The sequence below is a fragment of the Hylobates moloch genome, unplaced genomic scaffold, assembly GCF_009828535.3.
Source record: "Hylobates moloch isolate HMO894 unplaced genomic scaffold, HMol_V3 SCAFFOLD_11, whole genome shotgun sequence".
NCBI classification, from domain to species: Eukaryota; Metazoa; Chordata; class Mammalia; order Primates; family Hylobatidae; genus Hylobates; species Hylobates moloch.
The window spans coordinates 49,408,790-49,433,405 of record NW_026652286.1 but is presented as its reverse complement, the minus strand read 5'-3'; the positions used below and the strand labels follow the sequence as shown (position 1 = coordinate 49,433,405).

The window sequence follows — 24,616 nt, the reverse complement described above, 5'->3', positions numbered from 1 at the left end:
GGGAATGCCAGAGCAGTGGGCCCGCTTGCTTCAGACATCGAATATCACTAAGTCGGAGCAGAAGAAAAACCCGCAGGCTGTTCTGGATGTGTTGGAGTTTTATAACTCAAAGAAGACATCCAACAGCCAGAAATACATGAGCTTTACAGGTATGAGAACTGTGTCCAGGGCAGTCTCAGCAAGAGATGGTTTTAATCTGGGTGGGAAAGCTCACATGCCTATTGGTCTGGGATGAGAGAAGAAAGTAGTGGAAAGAGTGGAAGTGGCACTTTAGCTAATGTGGAATTTTGGAATTTGACAGCCAAGATGATGGACTTTGCATCAAACTTGAGTCTGCACTCTGTCACTGCACATGTTTTTTTAAAAATAACATGGTATTATATAGAGAGAACACAGGTTTTGTGCTAGAAGGTCTAGATTCTGACCTTTACTAGGTTCTACCAGTCACTTCATTTCTTTGCACCTCAAAATGGGAATAATAATTCCTATCTGAAGAGGCTGTAGTGAGAAATGGCTGGGCACAGTGCCTCACGTCTGTAATCCCAGCACTTTGGGAGGCCAAGGCAAGAGGATCGCTTGAGGTCAGGAGTTCGAGACCAGCCTGGGCAACATGGCAAAACCCTGTCTCTACAAAAAAATAAAAATATTAGCCAGGTGTGGTGGTGCATCCCTGTGGCCCCAGGTACTTGTGAAGCTGAGGAGAAGGGATCACTTGAGCCTGGGAGGTGGAGTTGCAGTGAGCAAGGATCACACCACTACACTCCAGCCTGGGCAACAGAGTGAGACCCTGTCTCAAAAAAAAGAGGTTATAGTGAGAAATAAGTGAGCTGATTGATGTGAGAGTTCTTTATAAGTTGTAAAAGATCACCATAGAAATGTAGCTATCATTGTCATCATTATTGTTAATATTATTATTAGTTATTTAATAACATTAATGTATGTCTTCCTCAGGGAACTAATTTTTATTAGTTAAATGAAAAACAGGCCAATAAAGAATAAGTTTCTTTAGATATACCCTAGGTAGAAGGGACTATATTTTTCGGAATGTTTTTAATAGCAGAATTGGGATTAGAACCCAGGTCTCCTAATTCCTATAATGTCACCTTTTGAATTTACTACTTGCCCCTAATAATGTTATTTGGAGGCTCTCCTTCCACAGCAGACCAGCATTCCATTGTTTTGCAGGTGTGAGAGCCAAAGAAGGCCTTTCTAATATGCTAAATTAATAGTGGGCTAATCTTTTAATTTCTAGGCTCTTTACTCATGTTGCCTCCTTCAAATGGCAGTATTGTTGGGAAGATGAGAACCAGGATGAACTAGTGAATTTTGAAGGATGCTTTCCCCAGCCAGTATCTGGCTTGTTTCAAGGGCACAGATGGTGGAGATGACAGGCTGCAGCTTCACTCATACTGCTATGGTGGTGCCCAGGAGAGGGCCATGCATGTGCCCAGCAGTATTTCCTTCCTCTCATCTGGCCCCGCTGAGTCTGTCTCACTTACTCCATTGAGGGACTGAGTCATTTCAAGGAGGAATTGGGGTGGAGGGCTACTGAGTGGGAAAGTTTTCTAGTCAGGAAATTAGAGTTTATGTTTAAGGAACTTGTCATAGAAACATCAGGTTAGAGGCTGTCTTTGAAAACCTCAGTGGCTCAGTCTTTGGAAGGCTCTTTCCTGCATGTATGTATGTAAATATGTGCTAGTGGCATGTAAATGTGTATGTAAACAGAGACATAGCCCTGTGGGTTTGCATATATTTGGAATTAAAGCCCACTTAAGTATTCATGAACAAAGATAAAAGTCCACTCAGGTATTCACGAACGAACATATGTATAAATATACACATTCAGGTAATTATGTGTATGTTCATTCGTACATGCACATATGAATAATATTGAGTGTATATGTACAGATAAGTGTGTACATCTACTTTTGTATGTACAAATTTGTGTACATGTATATGTATGCAAGAATTTTAATTTTCTATAAGTTGAAGACTAGGGCCAACTCTAGGCAAAATTGCAGATTTGGCACAGGTTTTTTTAAGTGTCATATCTCTCCTTTCCCTATTTGCCATCCTCTTATACTATTAGTTATGATAATACTACCTCAATTTGTAGATGCTCACATGTGAATTACCTCATGTGATTCTTTTGTTGGAGTCCTGTGGTGTGACCTTGGCTCACTGCAGCCTGTGCCTCCTGGGCTCAGGTGATTCTCCTGCCTCAGCCTCCTGAGTAACTGGGACTGCAGGCGTGCACCACTACCCCCAGCTAATTTTTGTGTTTTTAATAGAGACGGGTCACCATGTTGGCCAGGCTGGTCTGGAACTCCTGACCTCAAGTGATCTGCTTACCTCGGCTTCCCACAGTTCTGGGATTACTGGTATGAGCCACTGAGCCTGGCTCCCTCATGTGATTCTTATGATGGCCTTAGGAGATTGGCAGGGCAAGGACTATTATGCTCATTTTATATACTCAAAGAAATTAATTAGGCTCAGAAGTTAAATGACATACCCCAAGTGACTCAGCTGATACATGATGGAAATGTATTTTAAGTTGGGCCTTTAACTCCTTTGCTGCCTATAACTGAAGCACTATCCTCCATGCTAATTTTTTTTTGTCAAATATTTCTATTTTTTCAACACTTAATTTTTTTTTTTTTTTGAGATGGAGTCTCACTCTGTCACCGAGGCTGGAGTGCAGCGGCACGATCTTGGCTCACTGCAACATCCGCCTCCTGGGTTCAAGCAATTCTGCCTCAGCCTCCCAGGTAACTGGGACTACAGGTGCATGCCACTATGCCTGGCTAATTTTTGTGTTTGTAGTAGAGATGGGGTCTCACCATATCAGCCAGGCTGGTCTCAAACTCCTGACCTTGTGATCCACCCACCTTGGCCTCGCAAAGTGCTGGGATTACAGGCGTGAGCCATGCGCCTGGCAACACTTAATTTTTTATACCTGTTAGTAGCTAATGTAATAGGGAAAAAGTAGACTAGATTGACAACTCAACTGGGTCTTAGCCCTATTTTGCCACTGACTTATGTGACCTTGAACCAATCTTTTTCCTTTTCTGAACCTCATTCTACTCATCTGTAAAATGAAAGTGCTGGAAGTACTTTCTGTTCCGTGATTCTATGCTTTGGAATTTGATTTCGATATATAGAAGTTCATCATGTTTAAAGGGAGTGTTTACTTGTTTTTATATGACATAACAAGTATGCCTATTACCAAAATACCCAATCTTCAAAAATACTAGCAGTATGTAAAGTTGGGGGTAGTGCAGTGAAGGCATAGTGTTGTACTCTGCCAAAGTTGATAGTCTTTTGGACAAGAAAAAACAAATGAATTATGTTTAAAGTATATCCTGAATTTATTTCTCCAGAATACTGCTAGCTATTCTGGATTTGTTATAAGAACATGTTGTCAGAGCTTGCCTTATTTCCTGCTTTGTGGGTTCATGATTTGCTGTAGGGTCAAAGAAGCTGTATCTAGCACTTTCTTACATGATGGAATTAGAATTCTACATTCTCTGGGCTTGGTTCTTGGTGAGGAATATATTGGATTTGGTAGAATATTTCTTCTCCTTAATTCCATTAGTGGTGAATTGGCAAAGTCAGTTTTTCTTGGACCCATGGGAATTAAAGAACAAAACTGAAGACATTACCTGGTCTTTAAACTTACTTTCTTGCTAAGATCTCCATTGGGTCTCTCTTTCATATTTTATGAAGTCTAAGATACCACTGATTATAAGATGTACAATTATTTACATACCAATCAAAGAAAATAAAGCTGCCAATTAAACCATAACATGCTTTTGATTGTAGGACACACCTCTGTTTCAGAGACGTTAATGTGAAAAAATGTACATCTCAGAATCAGTGAAACATGGTAATTGCTTCATTGAGGGAGCTTGATTCTATTCTTGGAAAACAAGACCCTACCTTCAATTAGACTTGACAGGATTAATACTTCTCTTTTCCTCAACCTTAGTCCTTTTGTCCTTGTGGGCAGTAGATATGGATATAGAAGGATCCTTTATGAAAGCTGAAACTGGAGACTGGCCGTGATTTGGCATGGATGACTCAGGATGGTGCTATGGATTCTTTCCTTTTCTTTTAGGATGCAGATTTTCTTGGCCATTTAAGCCTGACAGTGATATAGCTGATGATGTGGATACAGTTCTAGCATAGTATTTAGAATGAGACCAGAATTCAAATCTAATTCCTCTCTTTAACCTGTGTGTACCCTGGGCAAATAACAGTCATGTGCCACAACAACAGACTGCATATACAATGGTGGTCTGATAATTAATATTATAAGGGAGTTGAAAAATTCTTACCACCTAGTGATTCCTTCCTTAAGTTTAAAATAAATTTAGCATAGCCTAAGTGTACACTGGTAATATCCTACTTAGGCCTTCACATTTACTCATCAGTCACTCACTGACTCACCCAGAGCAACTTCCAGTCCTGCAGGCTCTATTTATGGTAAGTGCTCATATAGGTGTATCCTTTTATTTACCTTGTAAGCCATTTTTTTTATTGTACCTTTTCTATGTTTAGGTATACAAATACTTACCGTTGTGTTACAGTTGCCTGCAGTAACATGCTGTACAGGTTTGTAGCCTAGAAAGCAATAGGCTATATAATATAGCCCAAGTATGTAGCAGGCTGTACCATCTAGGTTTGTGTAAGTACACTCTATGATGTTCACATAATGACAAAATTACCTGATGACACATTTTGCAGAACATACCCCATTGCTAAGCCACACCCAACTGTACTTAACATCTCTGAACTTCAGTTTCCAAATCAATAAAAGTAGATATAATAATAGTACTCAGAGCCATAATGAGGATTAAAGAAGGTGATATGTATAATGCGTTTAGCATGATATCTAGCCTGTAGTACCAGTCATACTATTACTATTCTCTGAATCTGGCACGTGCTTGACCAGATAGACTTCTTTTGCTATCCAGAAAGAATTAACTGTAACTGTTTATTGACTAAGTCCCTTGTCTTTCTTCCTGTGCAGATAAGTCAGCTGAGGATTACAATTCTTCTAATGCCTTGGTAAGTCTTTATTTACTCTATTTTGATGTGGGCAGATGTGGAGGTAAGGATCAAGACAGTGTGGTAGAGGCAGAGCCTGAGCTGAGAGGCACTCATATTAGTTGCTGCTGCACCCTTGGCCTCAGAATTCGTATCTATCCAATAAAGAAATTAGATATAATAAATAGGGGGTATCCCTTTCAGCTTTAATGTCCTAGAAATTCTTTCTTTGTGATAATTTTTTTATTTTTAATTTTTATGGATTCATAATAGTTGTAAAATGTTCTAGAAATTCTAATTTTGGAACCAGCAGATATGGCTTTAGACTCAATTTTAATTTGTAGCTTTGAACCTTGGGAAAGTCAGTTTGCCTCTTTGAGCTTCAATTTCTTCATCAATAAAATGAGGATGATATACTGTGCCCTCACCTAGACATGTCTTCAGATACCTACATTTAGAAGAAAATTTCCTCTTTGGTTTATGGAGTCTGCAAAACCAAGATTAGTACTAATTGTTGAAGGGAGCAGATTTTATTCATTTAAAGTCATTCATTCTGTCCTCTGAAGTTGTAATGAGTGCTTTGACACTCAAATGGATGTTATAGAAATCATGAAGAATTGGCTGGAGAGTAAACTAGATGATCTCTCTGCCTCTCTCAACTTACAAATTCTATTTCCCAGGGCAATTACAAGGATAAAATATGATGTTGATGTATTTGAAAGGGTCCTATAAATAGTAAAATGTGATGCATATAAGAGAATACTGCCTTTTTTTTTTTTTTTTTTTTTTTAAAGAGACGAGGTTTTGCTCTGTTGCCCAGGCGGGAGTGCAATGGTGTGATCATAGCTCAGTGTAAACTCAAACTCCTGGGCTCAGATGATGCTCCTGCCTCAGCCCTCTGAATAGCTGGGACTACAGGCATAAGCCACCACACTCAGCTAATTTTTTAAAAGTTTTGGTAGAGATGTGGTTCTCATTATGTGTTCTCAAGCTCCTGGCTTCAAGTGATCCTCCTGCCTCGACCTCCCGAAGTGTTAGGATTACAGGTGTGAGCCACCACACCTGGTTGCTATTTATTATTTACATCTGATGTTGTCTCTTGTACATAGGTGGTTATGCCATATTGATTTACTGAACATTTGCAAAAGCCCTAGTTTATACTATGCCAAGTCCGGTGTGAATAAGTGACATTACAGAGATGGTCAGACATGTCCCAATACCTAAGAACCTCCCAGTGTTGAGGTTGAAGACCTCAAGCAGCCAGTTCTTCATGATGCCTGTTTGTGCTTGAAGGCACAGACAGACAATTATAGGGCAGCATGCTAACCTTCATGAAGCCAGGGGCTGTCTCTGACTTGTTAATTGTTATATCCTTGGCATCTGGCAAGTCTTGGCATTTGGTAAACATTTACTGAATGAAAGGTTGGATGTGTCAGAGAAAGCTTCCTGATGGTAAAGTCTGAGCTGAATGAGTTAGTTATCTAGAGCAAGGATTAAGGGGAAGTGCGGGTATTCCACACAGAAAGAGAATAGCATGTGTGTGGGCAAGGAAGTTCATGAGGTACACTTGCACAGGGAACTGCGAAGTGGTTATAACTAGAATGTGAATAGTGAAGGAAGTAGAGGTGGGTGATGAGGAGGACTGGTAAGCAGGACAGATCATGTAGGAGTTTGACTTATCTTAAAGGTGATGAGATGCTTAAAGAACTTAAGAAGGAGAGTGGTTAAGTTCTAACACAATACCAAGTCACCATCAAAATACTTTGAACCATGCCTCCACCAGTGGGGACTGGTTTATTCTGAGTCATTTTTACACTTATTGGTTATAAAAAACAATATTCACACGTTCAGTGCCTTGCAACCTGTTGGATCCTTTCTTACTGACTCTCTGAATCCTCACAGGAGCTTACCGAGGTAAGTTATTATCCTTGTAGATGATAAAACTGAAATGGAAAAGAGTTAATGGCAATAGGCATCTGATTCCCAGCCTATACTGCTTTCCCCTGATTCGTGCTGCCTTTCATCGAATAGAAGAGATGTGATTAAAAGATGGGAAAGAATTTGCAAATATAGGATCTTTGAATAGTAAATTATTAAAGAAGAGGCTTTAAGCCAAATTGTGCTTTGTGGCTCAAATGTCTTTATGCTTTTGTAGGAAGAGTGATAGCTATCAATATTGAGTGCCTATGATGCACTGTGTTAAAAACTTTATATAAGCATGATTAGCCTCACAATTACTTATGTACAAAGTATTGTCATCTCCATTTCATAGGCAGAGAAACAGTTTCCTGAAGACTTATAATTAGAACCACATTAGAACTGGGGTCTTCTGAATCTCAGTTTAGGGTTCTTTTCCCTGTGGCAAGGAACAAAAAAAGATGTCATTGAGGTCTTATAAAGGAGACTGCAGTAAAGCTGTAGCTATGTTGTTTGTTACTGAGGAGGAAGAGCCCTGGGCTTCATGCCATATGGCAGGGAAGATAACACCTGCTTGGTAAAAACTTGTACTGGTTTAGTATCTACAATTAAAACCACTAAGGCTGTCAAGGACATTGTTCTCCCCCAGTTCAGAACATTTGTCCAGCACTAGCTCAGTGCTCTATATATCCTTACTAGTTTTACATGGAGGATATGTTTTGTATTATGGTAGCATGTCATTATTTTCGTATTGGTTTCACACAGATGATTCCACTTGTGAAATAATCAAATATAAATGCTGCCTAAGAAATTAAGACTCAGAAAGATTAAGTGACTCACTCCCTACGTTTGAATGAGTTAGTAGTAGAAACCAGCACAAAATTCTGCTCTCCTGAGCATTCATGTATTCACTCATACCCTAAATATTGACTTAGTATCTTCTTTTTGCCAAACTACAGGTGACACAAAAATGAACATGCACTATCTTAATCCTTGAGAAAAAAAATTAATGACCGACTGGGGAGATAAGGGCTGCAAGAGAGGCATGAATAATGTACAATAGGGTTATATTTGATGGAGCGATTTATTCTGCTCCGAAGTACAAGGAAGTTTGCAGAGTTCTTGGGCCTTAAAGCTTTGTTCGTTTAACAAACATAATCTTTTTTTTTTTTCTTTTTTTTGAGACAGAGTCTCGCTCTGTCGCCCAGGCTGGAGTGCAGTGGCGCAATCTCGGCTCACTGCAAGCTCCGCCTCCCGGGTTCACGCCATTCTCCTGCCTCAGCCTCTCCGAGTAGCTGGGACTACAGGTGCCCGTCACCACGCCTGGCTAATTTTTTGTATTTTTAGTAGAGACGGGGTTTCATCATGGTCTCAATCTCCTGACCTCGTGATCCGCCCGCCTCGGCCTCCCAAAGTGCTGGGATTACAAGCGTGAGCCACCACGCCCGGCCAACAAACATAATCTTAAAGTCCCTTTTAGCTCTAAATTCTGTTATCTGTGGTTCACTGGTCTGAGATCTGACTCTAAGATTCCATGGCATTTTAATGCCTGATTCTCATTTATGAAATGAATAGTTACCACATGATAAGTTCTTTGGGTACTGAGAAGTCAAGGACTAGTAAGATCTCTGCTCTTGGTCTCGCAATTTTTGTGATGAATCAGAACATGTAAACAAGGATTTATAACATAGTGTTAAGTAAGCATCAGGTAGTGATACCAGGCAGAGAAAAAGGCAGTGCTTTCCTGTCTGATGGACAGCATGAACAAAAGTTGGGTTAAGGATCCGGTGTGTTAGGCCAGAGAGCTTGGACTTTGTGCTGGAGCTGAGGGAGTATTTTAAACAGAAGATTGATGTAGTTGGATATGTGATGTCTAAACTAACATCTTAGATTTCTTTGGAAATTGGATCAAGATAGTAAACTGAATTCATGTGCCCATCTCTCTTGCTATCTCAAATTTCTTAATTTCAGAAAAGATTTCTTAAAAATCAAATTAAAAGCAATGCTCTAAAACAAAAGCATGACATAAATCAACTGTTGTGAGGAATTCATGGAAGATAGAAAGCAGAAAAGGTCAGATTGATCAGAGCAGAAGAAGCCACAGCTTAAAGTATGTGTAAGAGAAGATGCCTAGGAAAATGAAAGTAGCTCCAGAGAAAATGGGCTGAAAGAATATATACAAGAAGCAGGAAAGAGTCATGGGCCATCTTCAAGGGTAAATTAATTTAATTCTACCTTTGCAACAGTAGGGGCAGCCTCCTCCTTACAGTGAACAAAAGGCAGCAGGTGCATTTGATTCTAAGCTAAAATCAGCTAATTTTCTGAAGAAAGTAAACTGCCTACTTGAGGAAAGCTCTTGCTGTGGGTATAGGGGCCTGAGAGAGAAACAGAGAAGAACCTGAGTTAACTGCGAAATTCTACCACAGATACAAAGAAAAGGAAACAGGAGAAGTAGCTCTGCAGTGAAGGAAAATTAAAGTTTTCCATCCCAAGAGTAAATTTCTCATACTTTTGATACCTGGGAGGAGGGGAATCTCTACTTTTCCATGCCTACATACCCTAAAGTAACACTTGCCAATAACCATCTCTCCGTAACTCACAAACAGATTGTATCAGACCTCCCATTCAGAGTAGGACAGTGCAAAAAACAGACTTACATAAGTTTCAGAAAAACTAATGCTAATTATATACACTAATCTATCCTTCACTTATAAATATGAATGAATAGCCAAGGATCTGCAGACATTTGAGAGAAACACAACATTAAAGAGAGGGACCAAGATAAGGAAGGAAAATTAGCCCCAGAGGAAATAGGTAATTCAGGAAATAACTTTTTAAAAAATCTAGTATTTTCAGAGAGGATCTATAGATGTTTCAGCTACAAAAACACCCTGCTATTAGAGCAATCAGAGGAGGAAAGAGTGTTCTTAGTATTAAAAACATAAGACATAAATTTATGGCTGGGCGCGGTGCTCACACCTGTAATCCCAGCACTTTGGGAGGCCGAGGCAGGTGGATCATCTGAGGTCAGGAGTTCGAGACCAGCCTGGCCAACATGGTGAAACCCCATCTCTACTAAAAATATAAAAATTAACTAGGTGTGGGGGTACATGCCTGTAATCCCAGCTACTCGGGAGGCTGAGGCAAGATAATCACTTGAACCTGGGAGGCAGAGGTTGCAGTGAGCCGAGATTATGCCACTGCCCTCCAACCTGGGTGACGAAGCGAGACTCCATCTCAAAAAAACAAAAAAAGAAATTTATAAGGTTTAAACAACAAATGCATATAAGTGAATAGGGAATTAATGATATAAAATATAAAAGATAGCAAATTTGAGAATAAATGACAATAGAGGGTTGGTCAAGGGGATTCAAGCATAAGCAGAGAACAGAGGCAGTAGAGTGAAAAAATAAAGAAATAATAGAAGAAAAAATTCCCAGCTAAAGAAAGGCATGAGTCTTCAGATGAAGGGCCTATTAATGACCAAGTCAGATAATTGAAAAGAGATCCAAGAATAAAGAGAAAAATCTTAAAAGCCTCCAAAGAGAATATAGTTCATGTGCAAAGGAACATTAGCATCAGACATCTCGTTAGAAATAGTGGAAAAAACAGCAGTATCTTCAGAGGGATGAGGCAAATTGTTTAGAACCAAGAATTCTGTACCTAATCAAACTAACATGTAACCATAAGGTGTCAATATAAAGATATGTTTGGACATGTGAAGATCAAGGTTTACTACCCACAGATCACTTCTGAAAGGCTAAACACCAAATAGTAATAATAATTATCTCTGGGGTTAATGGTGATTAAGAATACTCACTTAAAAGTATTTTTACCAGCCAGGTACGGTGGCTCATGCCTGTAATACAAAAAAATTAGCTGGGCTTGGTGGTGTGTGCCTGTAATCCCAGTTACTCAGGAGGCCAAGGCAAAAGAATCACTTGAACCAGAGAGGCAGAGGTTGCAGTGAGCTGAGATCATGCCACTGCACTCCAGCCTGGGCCGCTGAGTGGGACTAAGTCTCAAAAAAATAAAAAAAGAATAAAAAATATTTTTATCCAGGTATTTGATTTAAAAGTCAATTAGGACTTGTAATAAGTAGTTCTCATTCTGGGATCTCCCTTCACCATTGTCTTGGCAATCCCTTTGCATTTTTGTGTTGGTATTCCTATTTTCTCTATGCCATGCCTACATTATTTTTTGTTTGTATTTGGTGGAGCACATCCTCTAGTAGCTTTAAGAAAGTAAATGGAAAGTAAACATTTAATAATACCTTTCAGGTCTCAAAATGGGGCGTTCTCTATGCTACCCTCACGTTTAATTAATACTTCAGCTGCTTACAGAATTGCAGGTTACACATATTTTTTCATCAGAATTTGGAAAACATTACACTTTTGTCATCTAGCTTTCAGTACTGCTGAGTCCAAAGCCATTTTATTTCTCCTTCCCTGTATATGACCAATCTTTTTTCTACTCAGAAAGCTTGTAGGATCGTCTTTGTCACCATTGCTTTGAAATTTCACAATTATATTCCTGTTTACATCTATTTATACTGCAGGGAGCTTTGTGAACTCTTTCAGCCTGGAAACTCTGCCCTCAGTTCTAGGAAATTGCTTGAATTATTTTGTTGATGATTTCTTCCCCTTGCTTCTTTTGTTGTCTCTTCCTGGAACCTCCATCATTTAGATCTTGGACCTCTTTTTTTTTTTTGAGATGGAGTCTCGCTCTGTCACCAGGCTGGAGTGCAGTGGTGTGATCTCAGCTCCCGGCAACCTCCGCCTCCCAGTTCAAGCAATTCCCCTGCCTCAGCCTCCTGAGTAGCTGGGACTGCAGGCACGCACCACCACGCCCGGCTAATTTTTTTTGTATATTAGTAGAGACGGGGTTTCACCATGTTGGCCAGGATGATTTCGATCTCCTGACCTTGTGATCTGCCCGCCTCGGCCTCCCAAAGTGCTGGGATTACAGGCATGAGCCACCACGCCCAGCCCTAGATCTTGGACCTCTTAAACTAATTCTCCATTTTTTAAAGGATTTTCTCTTTTCCTTGAGTTGGTTTTTATTCTGAAGAATTAGAAGACTTCCTCAACTTCATCTTTCAATTTAATTTTTCATTTCTATTCTCATGTTTAATTTTCAAGCACTTTTTTATTTTAAGAAAATATATAGCATTCTTGTTTCCAGAATTGATATATTTTCTTATCTCTAAGGAAGGTAATAATAGGCTTTCCTTAGATGTTTTTTCCTCCCTGTTTAGTCTGTTTTTTCCAGGTGGCTCTTTGCCTCGTTTGTTTTGGTTTCACACTTTTATGTTAGAGGTTTTCCTTGCATATTCAGAGGTCTGCTCATATTTATGATTGGGGTACTAAAAAGCTCACTAGAATTTTAAGCTCATTGGTGGTGGACAATTCAATACTTTTAATAAATGTATAGAATTGTGCCGCCATCACCTGAAAAAGTTCCCTGGTGCCCTTTTACCATTCATTCAAACTCGCATGCTCAACCCTAGGAAACCACTGATCTGCTTTTGGTCTTTATAAATTTGTCTTTCTAGACATTTTATATAAATAAACTCATACAACATGTAGTCTTTTGTGTTTTGCTTCTTTTACTTAGCTGTGAACTTTATCTGTGTTGTAACATGTATCAGTATGGTGTATTTCATTTCTTGTTATGTCCAAATCATATTCCCTTGTATGGATACACTACATTTTATTTATCTTTTCATCAGTTGATGTGTACTTGGGTTGTTCCCACTTTTTGGCCATTATGAATAATGCAGTTATGAACATTCACGTACAAGGTTTTGTGTGGTCTCATTTCTTCAGAGTATATACCAAGGAATGGAACTGCTGGGGCATGTGGTTAACTTTATGTTTAACCTTTTGAGGAACTGCCAGACTTTTTTCCACAGTGCTGGCACTATTTTACATTCCCACCAGCAGTTAATAAGGGTTCCAGTTTCTGCCTATCTTTGCCTGTCCCTGTTGTTGTCTGTCTTTTTATTATAGTCATTTTAGTGGGTGTGAAGTGGTATCTCATTGTGATTTTATTGGATTTCCTAATGGATAATGATGTTGAGCATCTTTTCATGTGCTTATTGGCCATTTATATACAATCTACTTCACATTAATAGTAACTGAAATCCAGTAAAATTTGTAAACTTTGCCCCAGTATATCTTCATTCCCTGCCCCTTCTTTATTCTATTACTGCCATTCATTCATATACATGAATGTGTATGAATGTGTGTGTGTATGTGTGTGTGCACGTGTACGTACTGTATATGTTGGAAGCCTAACAATTGGTTTATACAATTAGGTTTTTTGAAGAAGTCAATGGAAGAAATAACAAAAAGTATTTTTTTAGAGTCTTCCATGTTAATCTACATATTTACCATTTTCTCTGCTCTCCATTATTACTTGTGAATTTGAGTTACTATTTGGTATTACTTCCTTTCAGTCTGATGGACTTCTTTGGGTATTTCTTGTAAATCAGGTCTGATAGCAATACATTCTCTTTCTCTTTGTTAATCTGGAATGTCTCCATTTCATCTTCATTTTGAAGGATAGTTTTGTTGGGTATAGATTTCTTGGCTGGCAATTTTTTTAAATTTCAGCTGTTTGAATATGTCATTCCACTGACTTGGCCTCCATTGTTTCTGATCAGAAGTTTTTGTTTTGATTTTTAAAATACTCCAATCAGCAGTCAGCTGTTAATTATACTGATTGGCCTTGTACATGATGTCAGTTTTCTCTGGTTGCTTTAAATATTTTCATGTTGACTCTAGCTTTTGGCAGTCTGACTGTGTGTTTAGGTGTTATTTTTTTTTTCTTTTTCTTTTTCTTTTTCTGAGACGGAGTTTCGCTCTGTCGCCCAGGCTGGAGTACAGTAGTGCGATATTGGTTCACTGCAACCTCTGCCTCCTGAGTTCAGGCGATTCTCTTGCCTCAGCCTCCCGAGTAGCTGGGATTTCAGGTGCATGCCACCACAGCCAGCTAATTTTTGTATTTTTAGTAGAGACGGGGTTTCACCATATTGGCCAGGCTGGTCCCAAACTCCTGACCTCAAGTGATCTGCCTGCCTCAACCTTCCAAAGTGCTGGGAATACAGGCATGAGCCACCGCTCCCAGCCAGGTGTGAATCTTTTTGTGTTTTCCTACTTGAGATTTATTGAGGTTCTTGGATCTGTAGATTAATATTTTTATCAAATTTAGGAAGTTTTATCCATTATTTCTTTAAATATTTTTTCTGTGTCTTTTTTTTTCTTCCTCAGAGACTCTCATTATATGTATGCTGGTGTGCTTTATGTTGTTCCGCAGCTCTTTGATGCTCTGTTTTTTTCTTTAATTTTTTTTTTTTACCTCAGTTCTTTATATTAGATAATTGCTATGGGTCCATTTTCTTTTTTCTTTTTTCTTTTTTTTTTTTGAGACAGAGTCTTGCTCTGTTGCCCAGGCTGGAGTGCAGTGGCACAATCTCGGCTCACTGCAACCTCTGCCTCCTGAGTTCAAGCGATTCTCCTGCCTCAGACTCTTGAGTAACTGGGACAACAGGCACGTGCCACTGCACCTGGCTAATTTTATTTTTATATTTTTAGTAGAGATGGGGTTTCACCATATTGTCCAGGCTGGTCTCGAACTCCTGACTTCGTGATCCACCCACCTTGGCCTCCCAAAGTGCTAGGATTACAGGTGTGAGCCACCGCTCCCAACCTCCATTTTCAAATTCATTGATTGTGCTGCCATATAGAATCCCTTGTTTAGCTCTCTGTTAAGTTTTTCATTTGTTATTTTATTCTTCAACTGTAGTATTTCCATTTGGTTCATTTGAAGTAATTTCTACTGAGAATTTCACTCGTTGTTAACGCTTTCTTTTCTTTTCTTTTTTTTTTTTTTGAGACAGAGTGTCGCTGTTGCCCAGGCTGGAGTGCAGTGGCGCGATCTCGGCTCACTGCAGGCTCCACCCCCCAGGGTTCACGCCATTCTCCTGCCTCAGCCTCCCGAGTAGCTGGGGCTACAGGCGCCCGCCACCTCGCCCGGCTAATTTTTTGTATTTTTAGTAGAGACGGGGTTTCACTGTGTTAGCCAGAATGGTCGCGATCTCCTGACCTTGTGATCCGCCTGCCTCGGCCTCCCAAAGTGCTGGGATTACAGGCGTGAGCCACCACGCCCGGCTGTTACGCTTTCTTAAAACTCTTTAAACATGGTTCCTTTTAGTTTTTTGAATGTATTTATATCTGAGTTGAAATCTTTATTCTCTAAAGCCAACATTTGGGGACATTCAGATTTTCTGTGGATTGCTTTTTCCCCCTAGGTCATGCTTTCCTGTTTCTTTCCATGTCTTATAATTTCTTGTTGAAAATTCAGTATTTAGATAATACTCTGTTCCAATTCTGGATACTGATAGCCCCCTCCCCCAAAAAAGTTGCTAGCTTTTTTGTTTATTTGTTGGTTTTGTATTATCTTACTAGGGATAAATCCGTGAAATAGTCTCTATCTGTGCTCATTGATGTCATTGCTCAGTGTTTGTTGTTTTTTTGTTTGTTTTTGTAGTGGTTTTGTTGTTGTTGTTGTTTTGTTTTGTTGCAGCCTGGCTTTCCAGAGATTGCTTCTGTGTTTGCTTAGCTGAATCTTTAGCCAATGATTTGACAGAGATGGTGCTCAAAAACTTCAACTCTGTAAGGCTTCTTTCCTCTGCTGATGGATCTGTGTGTAGGTAGGGGAGTACATTTACTGTTTAGGCCTTTTTCAAGTCTGTTCCAGCTTTTACTCTGTTGGGCTCTTTTGAATCTTTTATGTGTATGCACACAGCCAGGCATATGTGACTAGCATGAGGCTTTTCTAGTGTCTGCTGTGCCTGTGAACAGCCTTAGCCAGAAATTAGTTTGCCCTACTCAGGACTGTAGCTTCAGGCTAGTAGAGCTGAATAGTTGACCTTCTGCCACTACCACCTTTGGAAGTCATTTCCAATGACAGTGCCACTGGGCCTGGGCATTGCCCATATCTCCAGCAGAAAGTGAATGTTCTTGGACTATGCAGTTATACCCTGGTCTGCCCTGATGGAACCCCCACACTTCTGGAGTTGGGGCTCGGATAGATGGGAACATCCCTTGCCCAGAATGCCAGAGATTCTATTTTTAACCCGAAGTTCGGGAGTTTATCAGTCATAAGCACTTCTCAATATTTTGTTGACCTTTGTTGGATTTCCAGGGAACTGAAATGTTTTTTGTCAATTTTGTCCAGATTTATAGTTGCTTGTTGGGGAGAGGATTTACCAGTCTTCTCTCTTTGCCATACCTGGCAGTCTGCTTATAATATTTTTAAAAAGATGAAGGACAGATTATTCTGGGCTGTAATAAAAGATGCATTAGAGAAGGCAAGACTGGGGGCCCAAAAAGCGATGAGGAAGACTTGTAAAGGATTGATAAAGGTAAGAGAATATGGTGTCTAAGTGAAAGCAGTGGTTATGAGGCCAAGGAACAGAGGGTTTAATGGAAAGAACTTTTTGAATCCTGATACGGTTTATTTTCCATTTTATCATACTGCTTCTCACGGAGTGGGGAAAGGATTTTACGTGTAGTCAGGTATCAATCCTTGGTCTCCCTATCCCAAGGAAAAGTATCAAGTTGATCTTGTAGGGTGAGCATAGTGTTCCTCCTGGGACAGAATGCTTAGTGAGCATGCCCTGGCTACCATCTCCTCTCTGGGTTGGGTTGTCACATTTCAGTGGCCATTTTCAGTCTGTTTGCATTATATCATTCCGAGCTGCCCAGAGCCTTGAGTTTTGATTCCGGTACCTAGTCATTTTCTTCTTCACTATTTTCCTTGACCTTAAAACTTCTATTTGATCAGGCAGCAGCCACCCAGAATTTCCTTAGGATATAGTCTTATCCTTGACCATCTTAGCTGAACCTTGGAGCCTTCCCAAGATGGTTTTTAACTGGCCCGTTAAAAACCTGGCCTGTTGAGAGCTGGTTTTGATCATGTTGAAGATGTAATAAAGCAAACAAGCTTTTATAGGATGTGAAAAAAAACCCATCAGACCCACTAATTTTTACTGCAGAATGTAGGCTAATGGTTTAAGTCAGTTAGTAGTACAGTTCTTTGCCGTTTTGGTATCTTCCTTCGCAATCCTGTTCCCATTATATCCACTTTTTCAATTATTGAGTGCCCCATCATTTAGATATTTCATTCCAATTTATACTACTATTGGATAAGACATATTCTTTTAGCAATCCTATACTGAGCACTTTCTAATCATCTGGCCAACATCATTATCATAGCTAATATTTGAGTATTTTAAAAATGAATTTTACATAGCTGTATCTCATTTAACCTCACACTAACACTAAAGTAAGTACTAATATGGGCTGTATTTCGTAACTGAGGAAACTGAGATAGAGAATTAATATCTTACGCAGAACTCATAGTTTGTAAGTGATAAAGGCATGATTTGATCCTAAGCTAGTTGATTCCAAAATGTCGGTTTTTAAGTATTATTCTATCCTGCCTGATAAAACAGACAGTTCAACATAAAACCTTAACAATTGGAGAGAATTATAAAGTAGCCAGTGATAATTGTGTTAGTACTTCTAATGAAGAAGAAAAAGAAAAAAGAAGGAAAATCAAACTAAAAATTGGTATCAGTGGAAAAGTACATAAAGTATATTCCAACAGAGGACATTTGAGATCTGTCACTAGAAGAACAATTGAGGAAGTTGCAAGAAGAACGAACTTACAAAGTAGTTACAAGGAAGTTTCCAGTGTATTTATTCCTTATGGTCATCTGGTAATATGCTAAGAATATACACCTTTAAGCAAATGCCCAAATTGCAAGGATATAATCCAGGGTACTATTCATACATTTCCATAATGAAGAAAACCCAAACTGGTGGATGAATTTATATAGAAACACCTTTAAAATATTGTTGAACAATTGATGCTATCTGAAGTTAGTAACCTTAAATTAGTAACATTACTAATCTTAAATTAGTAACATTTGTGTTCTACAGTGTTTTGGTTCTAGTATCTTGTTTTCAAAAAAGTAGACAGTATCATAGATTATATTTAATATTCTTTGCCTATTTGCAGTAGAAAACTTGCCTGTGATGAATATTTTTGTATTTAAGGCAGTGGAGACGGTATATTAGTATATATGTATGAATATATGATGAATAAAAGTGCTATTCATACAATATTTCAGGAAGTAATAAATTTGGTACTCTTTCTAAAAGCTTTGAGTAATCTATCAGACTATACTTTAAAAGAACTGAGAACCAGGAACCCTTGAGTTTGTTAGAGTTATAGGTGCAAATTTTCTTTGGTGCTTTTCACTATTTTGTTATAAAATAGGAATTTGTATTTTATTGCCATTGATTAAAAAAATCTTTTCTCTAATTTGTGAGAAACATCTTAATAAAACACTTTAAAAAGAAAAAAAAGGTATAGATTACATCACTGTTGTATTCACAGTCCTCCAGTGGTTTCTTATTCTAGGTCTAAACGCCAGAGTTTTTATTACCGCCTCTCTGACTTTACATAATCTGATTCCCAGCTAACTTTCTGACCTCATTTCTTTCCTTACTTCCCCTTACTAACTTTGTTACACCCACATAGGTAGAATTCCTAAGGGTTGTGGAAATGTACCAAGCATGTTTCTGTCTCAGAGTCTTTAACTTCTTCCATCTGCCAGGAATATCCTTTTCTCAGAGAGCCCCATGGCTTGCTCCCCTTAATTCATTCAGGTCACTGTTATATGACGTCTTATTAGAGAGGCTTGCCTGTGCCTATCGTATCTAAAATAGTATCTCCCCACCCCCTCAACCAATCTCTGCTCCTATATGGAGCAGACACTTTGGTGATTGTTTTTTACTCTATTCCCTTCTAGAATGTAAGTCATAGAACCAGAGACTTTATCTGTTTTATTCTTTATGTAGTCCCAGAGCCTAGAATGGAGCCTGGCACACAGTGAATGGATGGATGGATGGCTAGATGGGTAGATGGATGATGAATTGGAATGTCTGGCTTTTGTTTGAAACAGAGATTTGTGGTTATTAGACATAATGATAATGTAATTGATTCCTTACGTCTCTCTAGCTCTTTACCATTTTCAGTGATTTTATGCTCACTTTGCCTCATTTAATCCATTCAGTGGCCTTCTGAGGTAGGCAGGGAGCTGTAGTCATTATCCCTGTTTTATAAATTAAAAATGTGAGACTTAACTTAGACCCTTGCCCAAGGACACAGGGCTAAGAAGTAAAAATCTGGGTAATAACCTAGACCTTTCTCTCTCTGACAGATGTTAATATCACTGCCCAAAGCTATCACCTATGGAAAACAGAATCTTTTACTGAGGAAGGTGATGAAATCCCCTTCTCTACAGTTTTATAAAGCAAAGAAACCTAATGTTTACAGTATACATCAGGGGAGCTCCAGGGCTACCTGATGATGAAGAGCCTTGCTGAGTCAACTTTATTCCCACTTTAGGTTTTTAGTTAAATTTTGTTGAGTGGAACAGCGGGGAGAAAATAAATTAGAGCAGAAAAATATCGAAATACATATTTTGACCGGGAAAGAACCTCTATTGAGTTTTGGAACTTAAAGCGATTTAAGGTCATCCCTCAAATTATAACACTCCTCTTCCTTCACATTCCTCAGGTGATTAAACTTCAAACCAAGGGGACAGATTTATTGCCTGTGGTCACCACAACTGCTTATATATGCTCGGCACTGCCAGTTTTTAAGTTACGCTTTGTGCTGGAGGCCCTGTTAAAATCTATGAGAGTGCTAGTTTTTCTTACTTTAGTATGTCAAATGTGGTAAAAGACAGTCTCCCACAGTCAGTACCTCTAGTATATTATTCCTTAGTTCTTCCCTTTATCCCGTCATTCTGACTCTTGACCTTCCTCTTAGGAGGCTCCAAGTGTCAGGCAGTAGGGGCTCTCATTCTCTGTCTATCTCCTATACCAGATGGTCACTACTTTAGGACATGGACCATCTTTTTCATCTTTGTACATTTACGTCAACAGTATCTATCACAGTCTTACTGAGCACAAAGTAGGTGCTCTGAAAATACCTGAAACTATTGAATTATATCAGTATATATTGAGAGCCCCATCACCTCTCCAGTTCTTTGCTGATCAAATAATAGAATCATTTGATCTCTATCAAAAATCTCATATTTTGGAGGCACCTTGTCTCTTAATTCTGTGTAATAAACAGTAATGGTATGCTATTTTTGCCTGGATCTGCCCTAAAACCTGCCACTCTTGGCCCAGCTCTGTTATAGTTTGCATGGGGAAATCAGGTTGTCACAGATTGTAAGCAGATCTAATTAGTGGTAAGTTCCATTCCAGGGTAGGGCAGAAGCTTAGGGAAATAGATAGTATCCAGTCTGGGGAGAAATTCGTTGTTCTCTTTAGATAACATGATCCTGATGCTGGTGTCCTTTATCTTCAGGTTGAGGCAAGGACCTCTGGTGATGTAATGGGTTCAGGAGACTTTTGCAAAGAGGAAAAGGACAGGGCAAAAGCCTGTTTACACTGCCATTTACCATATCAGGAGAGAGTAAGAAATTATAATGATGTATTTTGAAAAATTAGAAAGTTTTGATCCCTTCCCTACATTTCGTACTTTATTTCCTATTCAGTGTGGAGAGCAAAATTCATAGAATAAGAAGGTACTGTGAGCTTGTCTCAGGGGTTGGGTTGGGGGAGAGGCAGGTAGAAAAGCTGTAAGCTAGCTTCCCATTCACAGTTAGGCTTTGGGTGGGAGAAGGAAGCCCCAAGGGACTGAGTGGATAGTGATGGCTAAAAGAAGAGGGAGAAACAGATTGAGTTTCTGAGACTAGCTACACAAAGGTGAGAGCTTGGAGGCTAATGTGGATTTCGAAAGGGGTATCAGGATGGCGTTTCTCATGGGGGGTTTGGTGATCCTGATAGTTAAGTTCCATGGAAGCTGGACCAGATGCATCTTGCTTTTCTTCTTTGCACAGAATGTGAAGGCTGTGTCTGAGACTCCTGCAGTGCCACCAGTTTCAGAAGATGAGGATGATGATGATGATGATGCTACCCCACCACCAGTGATTGCTCCACGCCCAGAGCACACAAAATCTGTGAGTCTTTGGGGACCTGGCCAGTTTTGTGATTTATTAGAGTAAGTGGGGAGAGGGAGGAGTTGGTGCTGAGACCTAGAAGTTTAATATTCTGGTAGGCGTCCTTAGATTTTGGAGCTGGTGAAATCACTGTACTACCTTGACTAAAACTACTTTCTGTATGATTAAAGACAAAACATCATGTATTTATTTATCACTGGTTTGCAGATAGTCCCAAAGTGTCCTAGGTAATTGATGTTTATACCAATCCAGTCTTGGTTTGCTTAGCCTGTTCTCCACAGATAGGACAAGAAGATATATAGGATTGATGCTACTTAGTGTAGGACTAACATAAATTATTCCAGTCTCCAGGGAAGCAACAAATTGTCTTGCTACAGATCTTTTCTTCTCTGTTAAATGTGCAGCGTTCAGCCTCTTAGAGCATTATTGATAATATTGAAAGACCCAAGAGAATTTATAAATACATTAGCGCTATTAATATGCTGGGCATCAGGAGTGCATTTTGATGCTGGATGTTGGCAATGATTTCTATTTAAATTCCTTTGAGGTTCCTGCATCTGAGAATAGCCATGGTCCCTCTACCCTTGCTTTGAAAAATCTGGTCCCTGTGCCTTTTACTTAATTTGGCATCACTGAGCACCGACCTACCATCAGATGATACTCTACTAGTGTTTCTTTGTTTAGGTCTTTTATTAAGATGAGAGCTCCATAATGAAGGAACCATCTAGCACTTCTGTGATCATGAAAGAAAAAAAAAAGGGCTACCTCTGGAATACAGCATTCAGGGAGGTGTTCAAACAGAAATTGGTTGAATGACTATTGGAGATGCTGTGGAGGAAATTCAAAGGAATTATATGACCTATTAGGATGAGAACTTACAAACAGAATCTGTGGAATCATCTTCTCTGTAGGTCACAAAGTTACCTCAAGGGAAAATGTGCTTCAAAATTGGAGAGTTGTTAACACTGATAACGGTTTTTTTTTGTTTGTAGACATGTTCATTTAAAACATTTTTTTTTCCCCACTAAACCATGAACAGCTTAAAAAGTAGAGGAAATCCATATGTATGTATTTCTAGTGCTTAACATAGTTCTTGGCACCTGCAGAGGTGGGTAAATATCAGAGGACAGTAAATATTGAATTAATTAATTAATTGATCTTCATAGCATTCTTTCTAAAAAGGTATTGTTAATTCCTAATTTATAGAAGAAGCAGCTGAGATTTGGAGAGGTGAATTGATCTGCCCAGTCTCTTAGTAAACTAAAGAGCCAGGATTTGAAAGCAGGTAATTAACCCCAACTCCAGGTTGTTTTCCACCATAGCACAGTGGTATTTTTGTGTGTACAAACCTGTGCTAGGAGCCAGAGAAGGAGACTATTACAGAAGGAAAAGGCAAGGTTTCTGTCTTCAAAGAGATATATCAGGAGAGGCAAAAGAGGACAAGGCATGGAAGTATAGGTTTAGGTGCCTGGGATGTAGTTTGTCTACAGGTACAAGAATAGAAAATTTGAGAAATCATTATGCTAGAGTAGTAATCAGGAAGGAAGCCATCGCCTCTGATCTCAGTGTCTTGGCTTATTGCTGTTCTCACTACTGGAAAGTTTTCTCCCATTTTCACCTATTAAAAGCCTGTCCAGTCAAAAGGTAGCGTGGTCAAGCAGTCCAAGGTGCAGGATTTAGTTGGTTTTAGTCTCTGTGGAGCCATGGATTTGAGTCCCACTGTTGCCAATGGCTTTGTATCATCGCAGATAAATGATCATCATAGATAAATGATCCTCTATTCTTTGTAGAAACCTATCCATCCTTCAGGATCCAGTTGCAGGATCCTGTTTATTTATTTATTCCATCAAATATTTACCTGAGTGCTTGCTTTTTTTTAGTAAGTGGTTAGATGGAGGAACTCAACGGATGAATGACCCACATTCCCTGTCCATATACAGTTTATGGACTATCCGAAAGATAATTGTGATATTTTTATGATAAAATCTGTTAAATACCTTGAAGCATCTCCTGGGGAAAGGAAGTATAATTTATGATCACTTCTGAACCTCAATATTATATAGCCTGCCCATTTCTTTATAACATGTATCACTTTCTGCCTTGTAGTTATGATTTTCTCACCTCCTTTATAAGAATGAGAGGATGGGGCAGCATTTTGTACAGGATGAGGCAACAAGTAGATTCTCAGTAAATGTTTGTTATGTAAATGAATGAATTGAACATTTAATATTTTTAAAAGGTAAAATTTGAGTGCTTAATGTCTGCTGGGGATGATTCTGATTACCACACATATTAATCAGTTTACTCCTACAGCAACCCCAAAAGATAGTTATCATTATTATCACCATTTTATAGATGAGGAAACTGAAACACAGAGAAGTTAAGTAACCTGCCCAAAGTCATGCAGAAGGTAAGAATAACAAGAGTTGGGATTTAAGTTCAGGCAGTCAGGTTCCATAGTCTGTGTTCTAAATCACCACACTCTACTGCCTCTTGATGAAGAACAAAAGTAGTTCCTTCCCTGCAAGGGTTCAGGATGTAAGGAGGGAGTAACTCAATAGAAGTTGGTGTTGTGCTAGTAATGCAAAGTGCTATTTGCATTACTACAGGATATTTCTTTTAGCTTGGGGAAGCATGAAATATTACAGATTAAGGGGATTCTTATCTAATAGAATTGTCTTTAACTAACTTATTTTGATAGTTGTCTAGCCTCTATTGAATATCTTTAGTGCTGAGACTCTCACTTCTTTTGTTTATAGTGAGTTGTTTACAGTGGCCTGTTTACAGGCCATTTTACCCAGAATGGATGGGCCTGGGCACAGAGGAGGAGTAATATAGATTTTGACATAAGAGAAAGGATGAGTTTATTGGGGTTTGCTCTGTGGATGTTCTAACCTCACATCTAGGAGAGGTTCCCCTATGCTAACAAAGGCTGGTCTTGCCAAAATTTTGCACTAATAATGCAGGTATACACACGATCTGTGATTGAACCACTTCCTGTCACTCCAACTCGGGACGTGGCTACATCTCCCATTTCACCTACTGAAAATAACACCACTCCACCAGATGCTTTGACCCGGAATACTGAGAAGCAGAAGAAGAAGCCTAAAATGTCTGATGAGGAGATCTTGGAGAAATTACGTAAGGAATTTGTAGCTTTCTGAACCTTTCTTCGCTTTATGACTGGTCAAGCACAGAGATTTGCTGGTCGTAGGCTTGGTCCATGCAGCTGGCTGGCCATGCTTGGTACCTTAGCCACAGACTGCTTCTCCTCACCCTGCCCCTACACCTCCCTTCCCTGTCTCACAGCCCTGGTTGGATACCATGTTAGGATGGGGATGTGGTGAGAGAGTGTGGATAGCTCACTTTGAGGGCAGGGTACCCCTCACCCCTAGGCATGTATTATAGAGATGACAAATAGTTTTTCTCTAATGAATAGTCTAGAATGCCATATTGAGAAAGACTGAGGACCTAGTGGAAAAGGGCGCTGTGATTGATTATTGATGTTTTGCCATTGACCTAGGAGAAGACAGATCT

At 39.3% G+C, this 24,616-nt stretch overlaps 1 protein-coding gene across 8 annotated transcripts in view; it reads left to right on the top strand.

The window, feature by feature from the left end:
* The window catches only part of PAK1 (p21 (RAC1) activated kinase 1), a 158,345-nt gene that overhangs the window by 99,125 nt on the left and 34,604 nt on the right, over nucleotides 1-24,616 (top strand). For all 8 annotated transcript variants that reach the window (XM_032166993.2, XM_032166994.2, XM_058424475.1 and 5 more), the window contains exons 4-7: nucleotides 2-149; nucleotides 5,033-5,070; nucleotides 20,960-21,079; nucleotides 24,046-24,220. In XM_032166993.2, coding sequence (XP_032022884.1) covers nucleotides 2-149; nucleotides 5,033-5,070; nucleotides 20,960-21,079; nucleotides 24,046-24,220 — 481 coding nt within the window. The remainder of the gene's footprint in view (nucleotide 1; nucleotides 150-5,032; nucleotides 5,071-20,959; nucleotides 21,080-24,045; nucleotides 24,221-24,616) is intronic.